At 38.9% G+C, this 19067-nt stretch overlaps 1 protein-coding gene and 1 non-coding gene across 3 annotated transcripts; one reads left to right on the top strand and one right to left on the bottom strand.

Annotated features, from left to right (window-relative positions):
- The first annotated feature begins 174 nt into the window (after window positions 1-174).
- TRNAN-GUU (transfer RNA asparagine (anticodon GUU)) lies at window positions 175-248 on the top strand. The gene has a single exon. It is a non-coding gene; the product is annotated as a tRNA-Asn (tRNA).
- A 339-nt stretch (window positions 249-587) lies between these two features.
- Window positions 588-12604, bottom strand: LOC141647185 (TOM1-like protein 5). Of its 2 annotated transcripts, XR_012545684.1 has the most exons (14): window positions 12315-12568; window positions 9859-9982; window positions 8245-8323; window positions 7954-8052; window positions 7726-7839; window positions 7087-7244; window positions 6659-6734; window positions 6368-6453; window positions 5885-6160; window positions 4701-4776; window positions 4217-4302; window positions 2878-3217; window positions 1938-2178; window positions 588-1358 (listed from the first exon to the last, which is right to left on the bottom strand). XR_012545684.1 is itself a non-coding variant. In XM_074455282.1 (13 exons), the coding sequence occupies exons 2-13, from the start codon at window positions 9957-9959 to the stop codon at window positions 937-939; spliced, it is 1746 nt and encodes a 581-aa protein (XP_074311383.1). In that variant the 5' UTR covers window positions 9960-9982; window positions 12315-12604; the 3' UTR covers window positions 588-936. The 2 variants fall into 2 exon arrangements, 1 of the variants encoding a protein (XP_074311383.1); XM_074455282.1 differs by lacking the exon at window positions 1938-2178 and having other exon boundaries at window positions 588-1252; window positions 2939-3217; window positions 12315-12604.
- Window positions 12605-19067: the final 6463 nt, after the last annotated feature.

Here is a 19067-nt window from a genome sequence, read left to right as displayed (position 1 = left end):
CGTCGAACCCTTCATTATAAGTAGAGTTCCTACACTAGGTATCAGTATCACCCAAACAATCCTCACAACTAGTAGTACTGGTCTACTGGAAGCTGAAATATCATCAGCAGGTGTAGCGAACATGAGGTGTTATTTAAATTACTAATAGGTTAAGAAGACCAGGGTTACCAACAAGCTGGAATAGCTCAGTTGGTTAGAGCGTGTGGCTGTTAACCACAAGGTCGGAGGTTCAAGCCCTCCTTCTAGCGTTTTTTATTAAATCAATTTTTAATTGTGATCCACAACCCATTACAATACATCATAGTCGTCTACTCTTTTTATTCCTTGAAGTCTTGAACAATGGTTTTACGAAACAAATTTGAGTATGAATTTTATGAAATCATATTTAAGACCATAATCGACAACCCTCAGCCTCAACATAGTTTGCTCTTTTTATTCCTCGAACAATGGTTTTATGAATCAAATTTTCTTGAATAATACAGAGTAGGAATCAAATTTGAGTGTTATTTGCACTTTTTGTTCGAGGGAAATTACGTTCTATTAGAAATTAAGGGCGCGAGAAAAAAAACATACGAGTACTCTGTAAATGTCAAATGAAGGATAATATATTGAGGTCTCTATCAATTACATAAAAATACAGGTATTAGAGAGTTGGACATTAAAGAAAAAAAAAGAACAAAATAATAATAAATCACACATTTACAACCCCATCCTATAAACTATGAAGGGTCAAGAAAACCTGAAACCTATATATAAATAACTATAATTTGATGCCATAATACACACCGACATCAACGCTCATATAAGTATACATACGTCAACAGCTGTGGCTGTGGTGGCGGTGGCACCACCACAAGCTTCCGGCAAAACACCAGATATATCACCCTCGATATTCAGACATGGTATCCCTAACCCATTAAGGTTATTTTACAGGCATCATTCACTAGAAGCGAAGCTGCCAGTGAAAGAACTATTACTACCATTCCGACTGTGTAAAGAGAGGCCTCTCATGTGACCCGCCAAAGGGGTCCCACCCCCCTTCTTTTCCTTGAAGAATTTCTCCCTCTCAACGTGCTTTGCTGGTGGGGGAGGTATCGAAACAGCTAAAGGAGGCGCCTTTGTTTCATCGGCAGATCGTATGAGTGGACGATGCAACCTTTCACTTGGAGAAGAAGAACCAAGCAATCCCAAAGGCCTCTCTATTGCAATTTCGTCATCTTCTGGCCTCACATGAGCTTTTCCTTTCCGAATCCTGGAAAAAGTTCCAAATCAAACAATGTCTAATGCTCGTCTGAATTCTGAAAGAGGTGGTCTACTACATTCTATTTTCTTCGATGTAAAGGGAGCCACAAGTAGACCTGGCAAAACGGGTCGCTCGGGTCGGGTACGGGCCGGGTCAGTTTGGGTCGGGTCATTTCGGGTCTGTCACATATTTCGGGTTGGGTCGGGTCACTTTCGGGTTTCGGGTCAATTTCGGGTGACCTGTTGCCGGGTCATTTCGGGTCGGGTCATTTTCGGGTATAGGTCATTTTGGGTCAGGTTGCTTTTGAGTTAATGGCTAAGCACTTAAGTTAATACTATTTTGATTAAGAAATACTATTTTGCAAATTTAACTATTTATTAAGGATTATTGTAACCAATGAAACTTTATTTTGATATATATAGTATTAATATGAGTTAGTACTCGTCGTTTCGGGCCATTTCGGGTCACTTCAAGTCATTTGGGATCAGGTCAGTTATGAGTCGGGTTTTTTCGGATTGGGTCACCACGGGTCGGGTCAACATTGGGTCAGACAATGTTCGGGTCGGGTCGGGTCGGGTCAATTCGGGTTTCGGGTCATATTCGGGTCAAGCAAGTTCGGGTCATTTTCGGGTCTCGGATCAGCCTTTTCGGGTCGGGTCATTCGGGTCTAACCCATTTTGCCAGGTCTAGCCACAAGGGTAGTTTTGCTGCCGACTGATTTCAAATTCGGGTAATGGGTAAAATGTCCTCAATTTCACCAGCTACAACTAGCTGAGATGTGCAGGTGGCTTTACTATGTCCTTGGGCTTAAATGCGAAATAAACTAAAGAATACGCTCAACATACAAGCAAAATGACTTTCCTTGGCCAATAAAGGGAATCAAATGGACTTGTTAACAATCTAGTAAAGGAGCTCGAAGCCAAGAGAGATGTTTTCTGAATAGATAGGGTCATGCTCATTCATGGACATGATTTACTCAATCATGGACATGAATGACCATTATGCCCTTTTCATTTTTAAACCATTTTGTTCCAATAAATAAAATTACTCACTTTAAAAACCACCAACCAACCACCACATAAAACCACCACCACCACCCACCCATCAATGTCCCCCACAGCCGTACAAGCCTCCCTCAGAAACACTGCATGCACCACCCCCGAATGGTCGACCCCACGAAACCCTGTCATCCCTCTCCCTCCCCACATAAAACCACCACCACCACAGCCGTACAAGCCTCCGTCACGTATCCCTGTCATCCCTCTCCCTCCCCTTCTGACGCCGGCCAACACAACACGCCCTTCGACGTCCGAACTCCGCTCTTCCCCTGTTCCTCATTTTCATTAATACAAAAGTTTATAAACTCTAATTCATTAACCCTAATTGAGTATAACTCCCTAATTTAATATAAATCATTCATAGTTAATTAAATAAACTTCATTACTTGATTAGTTGATCAACATGAGAGTATTCTAATCGAATTAATCTTATGAGTTTTTGATGGGTTTTGTTAATCTGATGAGTTTTTGATGGGGTTTGGGAGCAAGAGAGATAGAGAGGATTTGGGTGTTTTTTAGAAGGGTAAAGTAAGGAAACATAATGACAAAAAGTCCATGATTGAGTAAAAGTTGTACATGAATGAGCAATGACGAATGTGCTTGGAGGAAGATAGCCAATAAATACACGGGAACTTACCGGTGAGAAAGCTGCTCTGCCTCCTCTTCTTCCTCAATTTCTTCAAAGTCTATATGATTTGGTGTTGAAGTGGACTGACCAACATGATCAGTATTTTTTGATGCCCAAGATCCACTATCTTCATGATTATTATGGTTTAATGTTGGGATGACCCGCTCAGGATGCACAGAAGGACTAGCTGAGGGTACAGGCCTATGTGAAACTAATGCTTCATGCCTCTCCAAAACCCTGCCCAGCTGCTCATTCAATTCAATTGCCCGCAACACCAATTTTTCGTCTCTGTTTACAATTAAAGAAGTGGGGGTATAAGTTTTTTAGGATATAAATGTTCATATCCACTCTAATCCACTGACCCCTACTGAGTACTGACAGACATGAGAGCACATGATATCCGATTTTTTTTATTTTCCAGGATAACGGGTCACTGGGAGGGACGTGAAATAAAGCACACCAGTACAAATATATACTTGAAATGTTAGTAGTAACAAAATGACAGAGGAAACTAATGGAGAATCGTCATAAAAAAAATGGGGAGCAGAGTTGAAGTAGGAGGGCATCTGCTTGTCATACAGCAGGTGTTAGTAGTTCTCTTGAGGCATGATAATTGGCGCGGGGACTCAGTCCTTTGGCGTGTGAACTACGTTACTACGAAACGCCACATACATAGAGCATGTCAGATTATCAGACACAAAATGATTTAGACAACTAAGTCACTTCATTTTGGGCAAAAACACAAATGATTGGCACATATTATTTGTTACCAATCCTCTGACATGCACATGCCTCTGACACTTCTAGCAGACGCCGAGTAACATAGCCTTCCAACTTCAGCGTATTAAAAAAGCACTCGAGCAAGCAGCGTTGTAGAATATGAATACGACCAGCATTGAGAGCTAACTTCAGCTACATTTCTTAATGATGTTGATTAAGAAACTAATGCTCTAGCTACAGGGAACAATTCACATGATTTGGATACTTGAGTCCTTCAACTGGAGAATAATAAAGGTGCATCATCTAGATTCTAGAACATAGGGGCCACATAGTCAAAAGGGCCGTGGTATTATAAAAATTCAAACTTCTAGAGATTTGGCCTCAAAAAACCAGCATTGCCACTTTGCCAGTATTGCTGAAATTCTGAATCAAAATAAAATAATTACTAGGTCAAAATCTACAAACTAACGACCCATGATTGCAAATATTGGCAAGTGCGACGGCAATAATATTTTCCTAAAGTATTCCCCTAAACTGAAACTTTAAGCAAAAGTAACATTGTTTTACCTAGATTTCATGACAAGGTGCATTACTCGATCTTTTTGAAACGAGCATTGTTCCACAAGATCAAGCGTAAACTCGTCCTTTGCCGCCTAAAAGGAGAAATAAGAGAGAAAATACTGTGGTTCAATATGGAGCATTGAAAATCAGACCTCAAACCAGCTAAAAACGGAATACCAACTAATTTTTTTAAAAAAATATGTATATGAATAAGCCTGTGAAGCACAGTAAACAGAAAATATTTTATGATGATTTCGAAAACTATGTACTTTGAAGGGTTGATTTATCGTCCGTCCAACTATATTTCAACTGATACTATGTTTCACTGAAACAAAATAACTACAAAAATGTGACGAAGTGTTATACATAAGGTACAGGGCGTCAGAGATAACACCTACAATATAGTTATGTCCACTAAACCTTCTGCTCGAACCAAAATACACATATACATAACTCAGATTACTGACATCAAATCGAGCGTAAGGAATACCTCTGGATTTTGAGCATTAACTGCGTCAAGGACTTCTCGCAACACCTCTAATGCAGCAGTGGCCTTTTCAATTATGCTGCACAAGCACAGACTAATATGTTCATTCCTCAAATACATGGTATTTACTTAATTAAACTGCAGTAAGATTTCAAATTATTACATATCTAACAGCATAATTTTAATGTCTAGACTCTGACTTGAACAGTAATTGCAATATGGTTATTGAGGTAAGAGAGTTTATGGCACAGAATATATAAAGAATCAAACAACCATGACTGGCAAGCATGTCAATAGTACATGAATTCCTCCACTGATCTCTAGTTCCCAAGTCCAAGGTAATAATGAATTCCTCCACAGATCTCTAGTCTCCACTGATCTCTAAAAGGGGCAGCCCGGAGCACGATGGCGTCCCCGCTAGGCGAGGGTCCAGGGAAGGGTCCCACCACAAGGGTGTAATAGGGGCAAGCCTTCCCTTGCCATTTTGGCAAGAGGCCGCTCCAAGGACTTGAACCCGTGACCTCACGGTCACAAAGCAACACCTTAACCGGTGCGCCAAGGCTCCTCCACTGATCTCTAGTTATGAAAAAATAATGGCGACCAGCCACTTTGAATACCAGCAAGAGTGGTATCCGAAGTTGCATGTCCAATGAAAAAAAAGAATCCAAAGGGAAAAAAAAAGTCTAGTGAATCCTAATAGAGTTCCAAACTAAACCACTAACGCTCACTTGACAGGGGTGGCTTTACTTTGTCTAAGATTATTGTGGAATCTGTCTCAAAATTTGTTCTTTGTTTGGATGGCAAAACTGGAACAAAATCCTCGAAATTTTAAGCTTTTATGCAAAAATATTTGGGAAAAAACTTTAAAATACAAGTAACTAGTGACTTTTATTGGCCATGAAAGGATGCAAATGGATTGCAGACAGTTTAGTAAAGAAGGTGCAAGAACTATAGGTGTGACACATACACTAAACAGACAATAAGAGATACTACTGCTCTCGACCGTATATTCGACTCTAGGTGCTTATTTCTAGTGTGATGTAAGCCACTTCAAGTCTTCAACTGCCGACTGAGTTTTATTTTGCTTTGACCAACTTAAAATAAAAATTGATGATTTATCTACAAAAACAATTATAATGCTAAGGGAAGGCAGGGGAAAAATGTAGACGAAATTCATGAAAACATACCTATGAGAGAGTTTCTCTGGCTCTTCTTCCTCAGCCTTTTCACGGTCTAACTGATTTGGCGCTGAAGTGGGCTGACCAACGTGATTAGAAAGCTTCCGTCCCCAAGTTCCCCTCCCTTCATTATTACTATGGTTCGATGCTGGAATGACCCGCTCAGGAAGTTCAACTTGACTAGCTGAGGATGCAGGTCTATGTGAAACTAGTGCTTCGTGTCTCTCCAAAACCCGGCCAAGCTGCTCATTCAATTTAATTGCCCGTAAAACCAATTTTTCATCTCTGTTTGCAATTAAAGAAGTGGGGTTATCAGTTTTTAAGGAAATTGGTATTCACATCAACAAAATCCAACGGACCCACTTTGCATCTCGTGACAGAGAGATGTAAATCTTAAATTACATGTGCATGGAGAGAAAGGGAGGTGGCTAACTTTGCTTAACAGTCAGCAGACCACACTAATTAAATGGAGCGATAGTAACATTCTTTTACCTGGAACTCATTATAAGGTGCATTACTCGATCTTTTTGAAATGAGCATTGCTCCACAAGATCACGTGTAAACTCATCCTTCGCCGCCTAAAAAAGAAACAACAGAAATATAACCTGGATTCAAATATGGAGCTTTTTCATTAGAACAAACCTCCACCCACCACATGAACTTGTAAGTCCATTTAATTATACGGATTACAATTTTTTCAAGATAGGACAACGAATATTTTTGGTGACAGCTAGAAGCAAAAAAGTTCTTCATGGCAGGAGGTAAGCTAGAACGTGCTAATACCTCTGGATTTTGAGCATCAACCGCATCAAGGACTTCCCTTAAAACCTCTGATGCAGCAGTGGCCTTTTCAATTATGCTGCATTTGCACAAATTAAGTCCATTGCTCAAATACATGTTAAAGTAACTCCAAATTTGCAAACTATAACATGTTCTAGCTCCAAATTTGCAAACTATAACATATACTCTTACTCCAGCAAATTAATCATTTTACTCCTAACGTTCAAGTTACTAGGATTAACTCGCAACCTTTGAGCACCCTGAACCTTAAATTCCTCCTCTATTATCTGTGCCACTTGCTTTCATTTACAGGTTTTATTTCGATTTCAAGTTGCTAAGCAGAGAGAATGACAACAAGCTGAAGTGATATTGCCGTCAGTCATGCTTCAGTCAAGTACAAGGGAAGAGTGGTTGCTTTGATAGCTAGCTACCTGGATCCAGGAGCAGGCTGAGGTTCTTCCGTTTTCATAGACCTGTCTTCACTAGCGGAGGCCGTATTTGCAACCGTTAAAGTATTCTGGCTAGCACCGGAGGTGTGATGATCAGATGAAGAAACAGGAGGTCTTTGAGGAAATTTTACTCCTGCACTCTGAACAAACAGGGGACATCAGAGTGCCTACAATAACTCACACTACATACAGAGGACATGAGAGTGCCATTTATGCAATTATAATAGGGTCGTCGATGAGGGTTAGTAATTGTCACTCAAGTTTCATTAGTAAGGAATCTCACATGTGAGGCCCAATGTCAAAGAGCTCCTACTGTGAAAAATGTTAGCCCCCATGTGAGTGTCACACATTGATAAAAGCGGAGAGTTTATCCCTATCTAAACGACTAAACCAAACAATCCTTCTTAAGGGTGCAGCCCAAACTCTTTTTGTGAGACTTTCCATTATACAATTAGGAAATGCATCTTATGATACACATCACATCACTAACTTCACAATGACTAGCATATTTGAAGCAAGTTCTGGGGCAATGACTAGGAAATAGCACAAACTAAGTACATTCACTAACTACACAATCAGAAAGCATGTATGGTCTCATGCGCACACTTATTTGGTACCTACCACCAGCTCATAGTAAGCTTTATAATATTGAGGGAATTTGCCAGATTGTCCGCCAACTGATGTCTGAGTTGCATCTAAAAGAAGAAATATCCTTTCTCGTACTGGATTATCTGACTGCAGAACAAGAGGTAAAGATGATTCATCAGTCACCAAAGTACCAAACACAACACTTGTTCCCACTCACTTAGACTAGCTTCCATTGAACTGGAAGGAAAATAACAGTAATACCTTTTTCTTCACGATTTTAACTAATATAGAGAGAAGCCCGGCTTCAATTACTTGATTGTGAACAGGCTCACCAATATTGTTCAGCAACATTTCCAGCAGCTGGAAATTCCAAACAACAAACTGATATCAGCTCCGTCAATTAAACAAGGAATTATCTCTTCTCAATTCAAATTGGAGTAGAGCATACTACATATTTCTCGACAGTGGACAACAAATTATGAGATGTACAAAGTTCAAGGATGACAAGGAATCAGAACATAAATCTAGGTAGCCAATACGGGTTCAACTCACCATAACGGCATATAATTGAGCATTTGCACTTTTACTACCCAAGCGCTTTTTTATTGCTTTTATGACGTCCTTCGCTTGCCTGCATGGAATATTTTGCCCAAAGATTACTAGAGGAAAAATGCAGAAGAAAGGAAAGATAACAACTACAGGAGAGAGGATCTCAAATTTCGGAAAGAAATATAATGTGGTATGTACTCAAACGTAATGCTGCAAAAACAAGTCTATGATCGAAGTTCCTAAATGTAAAGCACTGTCCAATTGTAACTGAAACCGAAGTGGCTGTTCTTTCAAGTTTGGGAATATGATGGACTGAACCAAATAGTGCTAAATTCCTTCTATGCTTCTTTTTCCATTAAGTAGCAGAATGGTGTCCCCTTTCCAGATAAGGTTCAGCTGGAAAAGGTTACATGGATATTGTAGGGAAAAGGTTGTGCACCTCTAAGGCCTTACCTCCCTTGCCATGCAATGTATGAGTGCTTCTTTGGGGACAATGAGATGATAATGATGATAACTTCAGACTAAAGTTGGACTGAAGGTACAGAGGGATTGCCCAAAATTGGCTCTCTATACTTGGTAAAAAAAAATGAAATGATAATTTGTGCTATTATTGTAAGTTTGTAAATTAATCTTGAACACATCAGATAACACAAAGTCCTCTTGACATCTTATGTGCTATGAAGTAACAGGTCTCGATTGAGCCAGTTCAATCAACTTAAATCTGAAGTCTGAGCGTTCGACAGAAACTACCTTGAAGACTATGACATACCACTTAGTTACTTAGTTATGTTGTACTCAATCAAGTAGGCTTCAATGTATAGTTTCACATGGTAGCTTTATGTACCTTACTATCTTGAGCAATCGAAATGAATAAAACCTTCAGGAAGTCCTAATCAATATTCTGATTTTACCCGATGTTTTTATTCAAGAAATTAATCCATTGATTGAGCCGGAACATTAATTCAGACTTTTAGCCCGTGATGGTACTTTCACATAGTATCAAAGGAAGAAGCACCATATTAGCTGTACCAGTCTGCTATCAACTGTATTAGCCTTGTACCAGTCAAGTATCACCCGTATCGACATTCGGGCATTTTTGGCAGCTATCTAAAAATATTGCTATGATAAGTTGATAATCCTTCACATAATGCCTGATACGCCACATACTCCCATAGGGACAAATAGTTAACATCATGCTCAGGATATGTCTTCCTCTTTGTATATTTTACTGAGCGGTAAATGGGTTAGGACTCAGGAGGGTCCTATTGGGTATCCTCTCTTACAACCCAACTCAAGGGTAACTGAACGAAGTTTATGAAAGGGATTAACTTCCTCTCTTATAGGTCCGAATTCCTCTCTCATAGGTCTGAATCTTATTTTCTACCCAAGTAACATGTAACAGGGCTAGAGAGTTTATGAACCTCAAACGTATAGTAGTCGGACATAGGATTCCTTTGAACAGATACGAACCTCAAAACTCTAGCAGGTGGACATAGGATTCATTTTAACAATGATAAGATTTTACAAGCTCGTAAGCAATTTCATACAAAAATACAAGACATCATATATCATGCTGAATGTCACTGACAAGCAAATAAGTCAAATTTGCAACAATACCTCTGGTCCCGTGCAACTAATTCACAAATCTCAATGTATTTTGCCCAATTAACCTCAGGTAATTTGTCACTAGTTGCAGAATTCACAAGTTCGGATGCCATCTATAGTTCCAAGGCCTAAGACACTGCAAAAAGAAGGAATATAGCTTCCGTGAGCGATGCAATTGTTTGCGCAACTAATGCATGGATCAAACAGACAAGCGATACTACAAAGCAATATTATAGTTTACAGTAATTGGGCCACCGATATTACGATATACTAATAAAAACAGTAGCGATCTTGCAGAACAATTCAACTTACATTATACATATAACTACAGAGTTCGTTTACGACTTTACAACGATTTCAGTCTAAGAAAAGCTCAAAAAAGGACTCAACTGCAGCTAACTAGTCTGCATACAATAGATCAGGGAAAGATGAGAATCAGCCATAGTTACCCTTTCTCTTGATCCTAGACCTATCAAATGGGGTGAATAGGCGGGTCACAGGTCGGGTAATTTTGGGTCGAGCAAAATACGGGTCAAGTCTATACGGATGTTGGGTCGGGTTAGGACAAAAAAGGGCCGATCAACGACTTTTTGTGGCATTATTACATAATTTTAATATAACCAATTCTTTTATGCAAAATGTTTTAAATGGTTCATAAATTGATACGTACAACTTGTATAATCTCTTAATGATGAGGGATTGTTTCATAATTTATGATCCCCTATGATTAAGTAATACGAAACTATGTTGCTTCAATTCAGCTCGAAGTGTTGGATACACAACCACACGGCCCCAGCGAATGTCTTGGTAACATAGACATGAAAGTCAATTTACAAATAATTTGAAGAAAGATATAAACTGATTGATCTAACGTCACAATATCACAATAAAATATACTATAACTTTTATTAACGAAAATGAAGTTTATGAATTTAGAAAAACGTTTTATGTAACATATTCAATACGCTTCTATATACGAAGAATCAATCAGTAGTAATATGTACATGACAAGTAGTGAGTAAATTTTTTACTTAACCATTTAAGTTTTCATATACAAACATATTTTATATCAAAATTTTAAAAGTGAATACCTGTTACATATTGTGAATTTTGAGTAATATAGTTCGTCTTGACCTAACGGATCCAGTTGTGACCCGTTGTTTACAGGTTATTTCGGGTTGAAAAAAGCGGGTTATTTTTGGGTTAGGTCAGTTTTTGACAAGTTTCTTATCTCTTTATCTGAGCACAAATTCTCACTTTAGACGGACACTATCCGTCTAAAGTTGTAGACAGGTCAAATATCATACTGCTTTCATAATAAGACAAACAACAAGTGGGATGTCACCACTTTGTCTTATTATTTAAGTGGTGACATATTTGACCCGTCTACACTTTAGACGGATATACCCGTCGTCTTAAGTGAGACTAATTGTTATCTGAGATGCACGCACATATATTTCAAAATTAAAAGCATCGGAACTCAATGTACACTTTACAGACAAACAGCATACTAGCTAAAATTGTGACACTCACAACAGACCTGCAATTCAAGGTCTTCAAGAGCCGAACTATTACAATTTTTTTTTTCAACCAAGTCAAGATTAAAAGGATAGTGTTTTAAATTCTAGATCATGTCAAACCCTATGTATTATGCACTCCACTCGTTCTCAAACCACACACAAAATCTAATCTTTTTACCACATGGACTTGCACACATCATACTTATATATCGCTCCATTCAGCCACAGCTAACATTAAACAAACTATGCATCATCATTTCTTAATACAAATCATATGACTTGTTCACGAAAGCATTTGATATCTTTTGAAGGCATTTGCGCTTGGATAAGTCATACACAATCTCTTTAACATCATCCAAAAAATCGCCAAAACCCTAAGAACAACATGATAAACCATCGAACAAACAGGGCTTCTCAGTTCTTCCTCCCCTTACAAATAAAAAAAAGGCTAATCGCCCGAAACAACCTCGGACTCACAGTTCCGACTTTCTAACAAATGTAATGAACCAACCGTTCCACACTTCCACCTAACTCTCTGCTTTCAGCGTCAATTAACACTTTCATTTCCCGTATTTTTTTTTTTTTTGCTAATTTTCAGTAATCCATTATCAACCAGCATTATCACCATACCACTACTCACCACAAACAAATCAACACGCCAAATCTAGCACTTAATACACAACAGACCGTCTTATTGCAGTTTCACCAACCAAATCAGTCCTAATAAAACAATTAAATCAAATACAACTACAAACAGAAACCCTAACACAACAACAAATCACTTCATTATCCTTCTCATATCAATCCATACACGATAAAAGCATTGTATCACTCTTGATCTCACCACTACAACAATCCCTAAAACTGAATTATCTCCTACTATTCACAAATCAAATCATAAAACTACAAATAATTGAAGAAATTACGGAAATAGTTAGGTGGACTTACCAGTGAGATGAGAAATGGCGGAGATCAAAGCGAAAGCGAAAGCGAAAGCGAAAGGAAATGAGGAAGCATATTGTTGTAGAAGATGAAGAAAAGGGGTAAATACAGAGGGGTTTTGGGGAATAAAAATGGTTTAATTTTGATTTTATTATTGTTAGAGGTGAAGTGCTTTTGTTAGCTTTTGGTAAGCTGTGCAAGTTCACAACTCAAAAAGACAGGAGAGAAAAAAAGGTGGAGGAGATATAGGAAGGGAAGTCAGGTCAGGTCATCAGGTGAGAATGTGAGATGGATAGAGTGTGATTTAGGGAAAGAATTTTTATTTTGTAATAAATTTAGAATATTATATTCACATTTTTATATTTCCTTTACACAAATACAATAATACAAATTCTCCATTATATCCTGTATTTTCTTCTCTATTTTCTAAAACGGTTTAGGCTCTATTTGTTAAACAGAATATTGAGTGAAATTAGTATATTTCAGCCTGCCTAATTAGTAGTTTGACCAAACAATCTACTATTTTCATATGTTTGGTAAACGGCGTATTGTGATACCATATTGGTCGGAATCTAGTGTTTTTGAATATGCTGCTAATAGCAGCATATTGCATTAGCATATTTACTTTCTTCATGAAACCATTCTAATTATCTTAAAATTTGCTAATTACCAAACACTCTTTTCTAATTCAGCTGATTTATTTAATAGTCAAACCTGCTACTGAAATCTGTTAACCGTATTCTGCTAACGTTATCCGCTATCATGAATCTGCTTCTGCTGTTTGCCAAACAGGGCTTATTCGAGTTTCTTCCCTATCTCCTTTCCTGAAAGATTTATGTGGTCTAAATTCATATGTGAGTAGCATGTTTGTGTGGTCAAATTTATTTCCTTATTTTTTGTGTAAAAGAAACGAGGAAGAGAATAATGGATAGGGGGAAATATAAAGTATTTGGTACTAAGAACATAATTTATTTTATTTTTAAATTATTTGATTTAGTTCAGATTCGAGTCGAGTAACTAAGTAAGAACATTGGGTTAAGGTGGTAGAATAACTCTTTACTGATTAATCTAAATGCTTATGGATAACAAAAACATAATTTAGGTGTCAATTAAAGACCGCCTAAAGTATAATTTTGGAGATTACTAACAGATGGAAGAAGTATAATAAAAGGCATTGGGATTTTATTTTACAGGATTGCTAATTTGAATATATGACGCTTTTGCGTTCTGGGAAAAAAAAACATAATCATTCTTAAACGAGATAATTGTTATTTTGAATATATTACGCATTTGCATATTCTCTGTTGGAAATTATTGTTTCTTCACATAGCCTTTTGTGATGGATTTTTGAATCTATCGTGGTTTAGACAAAGCTGGATTTCGTCTTAACTTGACTCAATGACTTGTGTGCGCGCCACAATTTGACATCAAGTGTATCACATATGAAAAATCACAATAATGCTAATCTTCTATTTATTCATAATATACTATTAGATCCAAAAACTCTCATATAGGGGGGAGGGGGGATTAAATTAATTAAACGTAAAACTATCGAATTTAAAGAATTGAGTAAACCACACAAAGTGGTCAACCACAATTTTACTACGGTTTGAAACCTAACATAGTTTTGACCTTGAGTATGTGATTAGGATGGTTCACCGGTCAATCACCGACAAACTATTATGGGACAAAAATGGTAGATTAAATTAAGGGAAAGACGAGACCGGAATATGAAACTTTCCATGTGTACAGAACCAATAAAAACCGAGTTCGAAACAAAATGAACCAAACTTTCTGATTTGGATTAGTGACAATAGTTTGATTTTTATTTTCCGACTATAGTTTTGTGAGTTCAAGTTCGATGCCATTCAACTTACTGACCTAGACCAACCCATGTACACCAAAACCCTTAAAAATTCCAACTAAATTTAACCAATCGACACAACCCTAATCGAAATAACATCACGATTATTTCTCCCTTATTTGGAGCTTCTTTTGGACCACAGTTGTTAAAATTCCGATCCTGATGGTAAGATTTCACAATCTAAAAAATAATGATCGGTTGTGATTTATGCATGATCTTATTTTTGCCGAATTTTTCAATTATAGTGTCTTAAAAAATTGTAAAGTAGGATCTTAACACGATTCCATAATTTTATGACCTGATATTTGGTTTGTAATAAAATCAATTTTTGGTTACTCGGATTTTAAATACACCTTTTATGTAAATTAGTCATGAATCACGACAATTTATAAACAATTCATAATATAAAAGTGTTTTGAGATATAGCAAACAATGAGTTTTTACCATTGCTAACATTTTATGTTGGTTCTTACTATTTAAGCTAATTTTTTTTTTTTTTTTTTGAAATAACCCCAAATGGGATTACGATCTAGCAATTAAATCGGCTTTAGTAATTTCAACGATGTGACGAGGAATAGTCGAACCATCGAGAAAATTACCTCCACCAAGCGTACAAGAATGAGTTAAGTTATGAGCAGCTCTATTGTATTTCCTACTAACAAACGACCAAACAACAGAATCAAAACAAGAACATAAATCTAAAACTTCTTTGATGACCATATGAAAGTCACTTCGAACAACTTTGCGACCTTGCAGAGCTTTGATAACTTCTTTGCAATCGTCTTTGACACGGACCTGCTTATGTTTCATTTTCATTGCCCACCTAAGGCCAACGACTCCAACGAGAGCTGCCTCTGCTTCCGTAACACGCACCTCAAACTCCTGCCTACGTCACTCCTCCCAGCCCCACAATACAACTTTGTTACCATCTCTACACAAAACACCAATCCCCATGCCTTCCCCTTCTTTGACCCCCGCATCCACACTCACCACAACTTCATATCTTGCCAGCCCTGCCCTCCTCCGTTCAGTCACTTATCGCACACACGCCCTGTTCTGAGCCTTTCCAACCGCCAGTTCACACCCCTCCTCCAACTCGTCTATCTCTCGCATCAACTCTCTCACCCTCTTTACAACACCTTTTACTCTCACTTTCTTATTATTGAACACGACCTTGTTACGCATTTCCCAAATAGCCCATACACCCATAATGAAAGTAGTCCTGACAAAAGTAACCCGACTCGAAAAGACTGACCCGAGACCCGAAGTGACTCGAACTACATCACCCGAATGTGACCCAAAAACCCGATTTGACCCGACCTAACCCGAACATGACCCGAGTTTTCTTGACCCTAACTGACCCGACCCAGAAATGACCCAATCCGAAACCACCAAACCCGAAAATGACCCGACAAAATATAACTCTAATTGAACCGGAAAGACTTGAAATGACTATTTCTCTATTATTCATTGACCCGAAAATGACCCGACCCGAAACCACCCAACCCATTTGACCCGACAACAAACCCGAAACCCGAAAAGACCCGTTCCGATCCGAATTAACCCGAACTCAATGAGAGACCCGAATTGACCCGGCCCGAACCCGACCCGTTGACCCGTTTTGCCAGGTCTAAATGAAAGTCTCAACCTCCTTCTCATCAAGCTCCCTCATAACATCCTACACCCACTCCCTCACCCTCTCATATCCCAGCGTCGACCATACTCCCTCACACTCAAGAGAAGGATTAGTAACACAAAAGACTTAGTCTAAACTAGAACGAAAACAATTAATATCTAGCCGTACTCCCCGGCAACGGCGCCAAAAATTTGATGGTATCAAGATATACCTCGCAAGTGCACGATTTGTCGATGCACACTTTAGAGGGTCGATCCCACAAGGAGTAGGTAGACTACTAATCGTTCTAGTTCACGAGCTTAGCTAAGTCAAACTAAAATTGAGAGGTGGTAACGATCTAGCACTAAACTAGTAAAATGAAAGGCTAATAAACTAGACAAGCAAAGAACAAGCTAAAAAGGACTAAGAGTTGATCAAATAATATGAAAGGCTAGAACTCGGTTCTCCCACGAATATACGTAATTCCACATGTTAATTCTCTCGGCTAATCTTAAGAGGTAGAAAGGTAAGGGGGAGATGGCTCTAATTTGCCTAGAACCTCCCTCTCGGGTTCGCAATAGGACACTAGCTATCCCAACTAACCCCCCCCCCCCCCCCTCTCGGGTTCGAAAGTCGGTATCCCAAGTCTAACGCCCAAAAACCCGAAAACACATGTAATTCTCAAGGTAGCCTAGCATTAACTAAGGTCATTAAGCCCCCATCAAACTCCGGGTCATCCCACTCCCTCTTTCGAGGGTCGATTTCAAACGCTAACTTAGAGGTACCCTCCCCTGGTTCTCCCTTTCGGTCTCAACCGAGGTTAGCAATAAGGTCAAGTTCCGGGTACCCAATTTCCAACCTAACCAACTCTCGTTGGTGGACAAGGGTCACAAATTGACACTACCCAAAACCAATCCATAAACAATTCATTCCTCTAAGCTACCCTCACCAATTTCCCCCAACAAATTAGCCTAAATGAGAATTAATTAGTGAAATTACCCATACCAGGTCAAACCGAGTCCTAGAAGAAGACTACTCACTAATCATGTTTCTAAAGGCAAGAGAAACAATAAAGATGGAGTCTTTAAGCATAAACATAATGGGAGGATGAATTCTACTTCTAAACATGCAACAATCCAACAATAATTATGAAGAAAGATAATTTAATCTAATAATGAGGATGATTAAACTAAAAGACACAATCTTTAGCACAAGTAACTCAAAGATTCAATCTTTAACACAAGGAAATCAAAGACTCAATCTTTGAGTGTAAATAACAAGGATGAACAAAGGAAAGATGAACAAGAGTGAAAATAGCAACAATCAAACAACAAGGATGGAAATTTAACATAAACAATTAAACAAAACTTAATGGAAAAGTAAATGTAAACTAATGAAATTAGGAAGAGAAATAATACCAACTCAATAGCAACAAAGGAATTTGGATTGAAATAAGGAAGGAGAAACCTTCAATCTTCTTACAACCCAATTTCTACTACTAAGTATGATGTAATAATTGAAGAACTTGTTCTAATTAAGGAAAGATTAGCAATGTAATTAACAAGGTTCAAACTTGGAAAGAGAAATTAATTTAGATATGGGAGAGTGTGTACAAATGGTTAAGGGAGGGGGTATATATAGTTTTCACCAAGATTAGGGTAGGATTTGTAAATGGGCTTGAAATACGGGTATGCGCTCCCGGCCGGTCAACCAGCACGCCGACCTATGACCTATTTGGGAAGTTCTGGAAGTTGAATTGATTTTTGATATCATCAGGTGGCCATGGCGGGCAGCCCGCGGTCATCGACCGGCTGGGAGGCACGTTGACTTTGCCTTGACTCCTGGGCTTTAGGGGAACTCCCAGCCGGGTGACCGGCTGCCGACCTTATGACCGACTGGGAAGTTCCTGTAACTTCCTTGATTTTCATCTCATTTGTTCTCCCAGCCGGGTGGCCGGCTGCCGGGCCACCGGCTGGGAATTCTCTTTGCCTGGTTCATGCTTGAATTGTATACATTTGATGTTCCCAGCCGGCTGACCGGCTGGGAATACTTATCAGCACCAATTCCTCCTTCTTCTATGCTTAGTTGAGTGAACTCGTCTCCTAGCTTCAATTCTCCCATTCTCGCCTCAATTCCTGCAAGGGAGGTACAATATCATAGGCATGGGAATTGGGACATGAATTGCAAGCAAGAACGTATAAAACCGACTCAAATGGAGTCGGAAAGCATGAAAATAGAGGGGAAAAGTGGTGCAAAAGGATCCTATATCAGTGCCCTCCCCGTCTCACTCATCCCCTTGCTAAAGCTGACCGTTGTTTTATTGTAATTCACTAATTGACCCGGCGCCTCTTCATATTCCGTTAAAATATCTTTAACCTTACGGACCTCAGATTCCTTAACACGCACGAATAAAATACTATCATCCGCAAAAAGCAAATGGGTAACCATAGGCGAGGAAGGCGCCACCCGGATTCCCCTAATACCTCGGTCTTCAGCTGTCTTACGAATTTGTCCCGATAACACTTCCGCACATAAGATGAAAAGGTAAGGTGAGAGCGGATCCCCTTGCCTAATTCCCCGACTCGGTTTAAACTCATCAGTTAGCATCCTATTAACCCCTAATTATAAAAGAGACCGTCGAGACACATTTCATCACATTGTCAGTCCATCCATCATCAAAATTCAAAACCCATCCTCCTCAAAATCCTCTCCAGAAAATACCATTCGACCCTATCATATGCCTTTGCCATATCATGTTTTAATGCAATGTGACCATCACCACTTCTATTATTCTTCATATGGTGAAACAGTTCAAACGCAACCAAAATATTATCAGAAATCAAACGACCCGGATTAAAGGCCGATTGGTTTTCGGATACAATATCGCCCAGAAAAACCTTTAGTCGATTGGCTAGCACCTTCGAGACAAGCTTGTACACGACATTACAGAGACTAATAGGCCTGAAATCAACAATTTTATCCGGTGCTTTCTTTTTCGGAATAAGTACAATTTGAGTTCTATTGAGCGCAGGGGGAACCGTCTGGCCTCGGAGAATACCAAAACCGTATGTACAACCAAAGGACCAACAATATGCCAACAAGTTTGATAAAAAAGACCGTTCATACCGTCCGGACCTGGAGATTTAAGCGGGTGCATTTGGTTCAGTGCTGAAACTACCTCTTCCTCTTTGTACTCGGCTTTAAGAATGTCATTCATATCATTAGTGGCCCGACCAACAACCACATCAAGAATACTTTCCCGGACCCGAGATCCATTCGA

The sequence above is a fragment of the Silene latifolia genome, chromosome 3 (assembly GCF_048544455.1).
Source record: "Silene latifolia isolate original U9 population chromosome 3, ASM4854445v1, whole genome shotgun sequence".
Lineage (NCBI taxonomy): Eukaryota > Viridiplantae > Streptophyta > Magnoliopsida > Caryophyllales > Caryophyllaceae > Silene > Silene latifolia.
Note: the sequence above shows the minus strand (reverse complement) of the source record. Positions and strands in the feature narration are given on the sequence as shown.